At 38.8% G+C, this 5,273-nt stretch overlaps 1 protein-coding gene across 1 annotated transcript in view; it reads right to left on the bottom strand.

The window, feature by feature from the left end:
• Nucleotides 1–5,273, bottom strand: part of klhdc8b (kelch domain containing 8B) — a 163,864-nt gene that overhangs the window by 77,747 nt on the left and 80,844 nt on the right. The window contains exon 2 of the mRNA XM_015384707.1: nt 344–508. Within this exon, the coding sequence (XP_015240193.1) occupies nt 344–508 (165 nt within the window). The remainder of the gene's footprint in view (nt 1–343; nt 509–5,273) is intronic.

Raw genomic sequence — 5,273 nt, 5'->3', positions numbered from 1 at the left:
CCCCTTCCCAAAATACCTTCAACTGAAGGTTTCCAGATGGATATGCGGAGCAAATCCATCTGGCGGAGTCAGGTTAGCACACAGTGGCATTGGATGCAGGATATTTTTCTGACTTGACTTTCAGGGCGGGAAAAGAAAACTTTCTTATCTAGATTTGTTATTTCTCACAAACCTTTTAGGGCTTCCATAGTTGCTAGATTCAGTGAAACCAGAGTAAACATGCCAGTGTAAAGAAACCCATTGTGTTTACATCCTGGAACTTAAATGCCACATAAAATAGAGTCATTTAATATTCATCAAAAATCTGCTCCCAGAAAGTTATTGTAGTGTTTTATAATCTCACCCATCATGTAGATTCTGTTTCCTATCACGAAGGGTGTAGCTCCGTAGCGCGGCGTCGGCATGGCGGTGGTTGCCTGCCACTGATCTTTCTCTGCGTCGTAGACTCTTACAAAAGCCTGAGGTGTCGTGTCGACTCCCATACCCCCCACTGCATACACCTTCCCATCTGCAGAGAAAAAAAGGCGTTATTAAAACCTTCATTAGACCTAGATATTATATATACAGTTTTTGGAACACTTTTTATCACCTCCTAACTTTGAGGCAGAGGTCCAAACCAGAGACCACGGGTTTTACCAGGGATCCAGATTCTATATAGAAACCCTTAAAGAGAAATGGTGCCGACACCCATCCAGAAACACTCACATCCAAAGGTAAGGTAGGGTTTATACATTTAGACATTGACCAGAACCTTGCTTTTCTGATGGTTTCTATAGTAAAACATGCAGAGTTGATACATCAACAATGATTTCAGATCTAAACCTTTCCACCATGAGGCAACAGCCAACCAGTTAAGCCCCGAGCAAAATTTTAACTGACAACTAGGAAAATGTCTAGAAAATGTTGAACAAAATGATGCTCCTGCAGAAACACTGCAAGGGGAGAAGATGAGAACAGATTTATCAGAAGAAGAGGAAACAAGCGGAAGGTAAGGAAAGCGGGAAAAGGGGAAACAATGGAACTGATCAAATGATCATATTTAAAATCCATTTGCTCTCAGAGTTGTACAAAAAAATGTTGCAAAGGACAGAAGTGAGAAAAGAGAGAGAAGCAGTGAATCACAGGGATTCTTAGTCACTCAGATGACAGAAACTCTGAGCTGCGACTTAAACTGTGAAGAACAAAGCAATAATAAATCTGTCTCTCAGGATGCAGCAATATGCACATGGACATCCTATTTAACTGTTGCACATAAACCAAATGGTGCAGAGAGAGCACTCCTAGCATGTAGCACTGCATAATACATGCAGCTGGAGAGAGGCTGCAAGGCAGGATAATCACATCACTGCAGAATTCTTAATCACTACCTCTGAATGGGCTCTGGAAGCTCTTTTAAGGGTTCCCCGAAAAAAAAGAAATCACCCAGAACCTTAAGGCCGGCATCAGCCAGGTGTGGTGTGCAGAACTCGGAGGGAAACAGAGGAGTAATGGCTCTAATGCGATAAAACTCAGACAGGCTACAAGGAAAGGACTCAAACCCACCAGAATCCTGCAGAGTCGCTACAACCTGACATGTTCTCTGAAATCATCGGCCTGCAGTCTTTGCTCTGATCAATGGGAGGATCCTCAGGCTCTTTGGTGCACATCCTGATCCCTGATCCATGCATGTGTGTCGGTAATAATGACTGCAGCCATGGACTCACTCTGAGGAGCCCGGGGGGCGGCTCCCCCTCAGCAGTACGGAAAAACTCAGACCAGGAATTATTTGTGTCTTAAAAACATAAGATGTTTTTTTTTCATGTAAAATGCAAGAAGAAATAATTATGTCAATGTTGAATAATTTTTTTTTTTTACCATGCACTGCAAAAAATATAAATCTAAATAAGTCACTTTTTCTTAAATTAAGTGCATTTTTTCTTGAATTGAGGATGTAAGTGATTCACTTTGCCAGTGGAACAAGACAATTTACATTTAAAATAAGAAAACAACTATTGCTTAGTCTTATTTCAAGTGCATATTTTCTAATTATCTTATTTTAAGTGTAAAAATACTAATTCCATTGGCAAACTATCCCATTTACCTGCTCAAATTAAGGTTCAATATACTTGAGTTAAGACATTTTTACTTAATTTCAGATCGTTTTTGCAGTGTAAATTATAAATTTCTTACCATAAACTGCCTTGAACATCAATGTGTTCAACAGCTGTTACCACAAGCGTTTCTGTGGTTCCGCAGGTTCATTTTTCTTGCCAAAGTTATAGGATGGAGAAGGAAAAGGAAGCCGTTCATCGTAGCCGCCACATTCACTTATAGTTTGTGGTGATATTTATTTCACATGAAGCATAAAGCAGCTCAACGCAGCACAAGGTAAAGTAACTGACAGTGTCAGTCCAAATAAATCAGTTCCTTTAGCCACAGTGGAGCATTTCCTCACAGAATAAAATAAGAACCTCTTTTTACGACAGATTGACACAGATTAGTAGAAACAGCTTACAATTCTTTGACTTTCCTATTTATAATAAAGGGAAATGTTTTAAAAGGGAGGAAACAAAGGACTGCTGTAATGTGACAGACGTTCCTTAAATTAAGCTTTTGTTTATTTCAGATTTGGTTCTCTTATATTCAAATAGCTGAGAGTTACCAACCAACTTCTAACTGCTTAGAGATATGAGCTCTGCAGCAAAATAAAGCAAATAGCTTCCAAACTTTGCAGCTTCAGTCTCCGTGGTAACAGCAGTGGTGTCAAAAGTACACCCATTTGTTACTTCAGTAGAAGTATAGATACTGCAGTTTAAAAACACTCTGGTAAAAGTTGAAGTATCAACTTGACCTCTTTATTCAAGTAAAAGTGAAAAAGTATGCGCTCCAAAAACGACTGAAAGTATAAAAGTATGAAGTAACCTTTAAAAAAACAGACAGATGCCACTTTAAGAATTGAAAGCTCCATTTTTGTTGGTCTCCGTCTCCCGATACGCTCTCGCCACCTGAGTGAAGTTGACCCCCCCACCTTCTTCAAATTAGACAAAATTAGTGTCAAACATTTGTGCAGCAAAAATTTTCGTCTGTGCCGCTATAATTTTAAAGATATAAAGAAACGTTTCTAGAGGTCATCAAAGGTCAACCAGCCCCCCACCTTCTTCAAATCACACAAAATGGGTGTCAAACGTTTGTGCAGCAAAGACAGATGTTGACTGACCTTTGATGACCTCTACAAAATATTATTAATATCATTAAAATGATACCCGTAGAAATTAACATTTTTGCCATACAAAAATATAAACATTTAAAATAAATTTCAAGTATAAAATATTCAAAATAAATATATAAAACATTTAAAAATGCATATTTTAAAATATATACATTATTTGTACTACTATCATTTTAATGATATTAATAGTTGTTTGTGAAGCCATCAAAGGTCAGTGAACATTTGTTCATTTTGAAACTCTGAATTTCATATAAATTATAAGTAGCTAACCTATGATTATATAATTTTAAACTGTAAAAAAATGATGGCGGCACAAACGAAAATTTTTACTGCACAAACGTTTGACACCAATTTTGTCTGATTTGAAGAAGGTGGGGGGGGGGCAACTTCACTCAGATGCTCATGCCTGTGTCCGACCTTTCAGACATTTCAACATCTTTTCCTGAATCCCACATCGTAGCATGGCATAGACAATTCACGTTAGCAGTTTGAAGAACACCTGCTTGCTTCTGATGATTTCCTTTAGCTAACCAAAGAGTGTTTGCGTTATATGACTCATCCAATCACACTAGTTTTCACTAGATGTGGGCGGAGCCAATGATCTGCATTGGATGGAGCACATGACGGGAAATAAATATTTAGAAACATTAAACCGAAGCCAAGAGTAACGTTTGCTTTACAAATGTAAGGAATAGAAAGTAAAGATATGTGTGTGAAAATGTAATGAGTAGAAGTCAGAAGTAGGAAGAAAAATAAGTAATGGAGTAAAGTATAGATACCTAAAAAGTGTATTTAAGTACAGTAACGAAGTATTTGTACTTTGTGACACCTCTGGATAACAGTTCATAATTATTTTCATTCTATTAAAAATCCGCACTGAAGGCTTCTTTAGCAAGTTACAAATAATCTCATGTGTCGTATTATCTGGACTGTCAGCCTCTACTTTTTGCTTTGAATAATGAAGCGTGGATTTTCTATNCTTCTTTAGCAAGTTACAAATAATCTCATGTGTCGTATTATCTGGACTGTCAGCCTCTACTTTTTGCTTTGAATAATGAAGCGTGGATTTTCTATGGATTTTTCTTCACCTGCAAGGTGCGCTTTAGCAGGAAGTGAAAAAAACAAGACAGGGAGGAAGTTAAAGTTGGAAATGATAGAAAAGGAAAGTGCAAATTTTCTTTTAGAACATGCAAGCCGGACAGAGAATCTTTTTCAAACCCATATCAGCTCATTATGAAAACCACCCAAAGAAGCTAATATGATGCAGCATTTAAGTTTAAGGCAATCGATCTGTCAGTACAGGATGAAAAATAGAGCTGCTGCACGTACGCTTTCCATGAGTGAATCCTTGTTTCATCCAATGCCGAAATACTAGAGCAGTTTTCAGTGGACATAATAGCAAGTGGCCGGACCTGGAACATGCTCTTGAGGACTGGGTTAACACTCAAGCCTCTTTTCAACTGAAAATAGCGCGCTAACGCGTGTTTTTCAAACACTGACCTGCAAACAAGTATAACCCTGTGCATGCAGGCGGTGTGGCCTCTGTCCCCCTGCAGATGCTTGTCTGGTGAAACCATCACACTGGGTTAGCATTGATGTTGTCACCAGTGTGACAGAAATCAGGAAAGTAAACAATGGAGAGCAACATGTAAGGAAGCCAGGGGGTAGTCAGTGTCCATGTTTATTGACTGAAAATAGAGTTGTTTCTGCTTGTTAGTTCAGAAGCGACTGGCGCATAGTGTTGACATTGGGATGTTTGGGTTTATACAGGTTTTTTTCAGCCATTAGGAAAGGGGTATAAGTTACATCTGTGTGTCTCTGTCTCTGCTTCTGTCTCCTTGAACCCCAGTCAGCTTCAACAGATGGCCGCTCACACTGATCCTGGTTCTGCTGGAGGTTTCTTGTTCTTGTCCCTGTTCAAAGGGAGTTTTTCCTCTCCACTGTCGCTACAAGCATGCTTAGTGTGAGGGATTGCTGAAGAGTCAATGAGTCGATGCAATCAACTGGTTTCCCTTAGATAGAAACTTTAAATCAGCCTGACACGATGATCTGGTGAACTGGAAAG

Source organism: Cyprinodon variegatus, unplaced genomic scaffold (assembly GCF_000732505.1).
Source record: "Cyprinodon variegatus isolate N-32 unplaced genomic scaffold, C_variegatus-1.0 Scaffold320, whole genome shotgun sequence".
Taxonomy (NCBI): Eukaryota; Metazoa; Chordata; class Actinopteri; order Cyprinodontiformes; family Cyprinodontidae; genus Cyprinodon; species Cyprinodon variegatus.
This window is presented reverse-complemented; position numbering and strand designations above follow the sequence as displayed.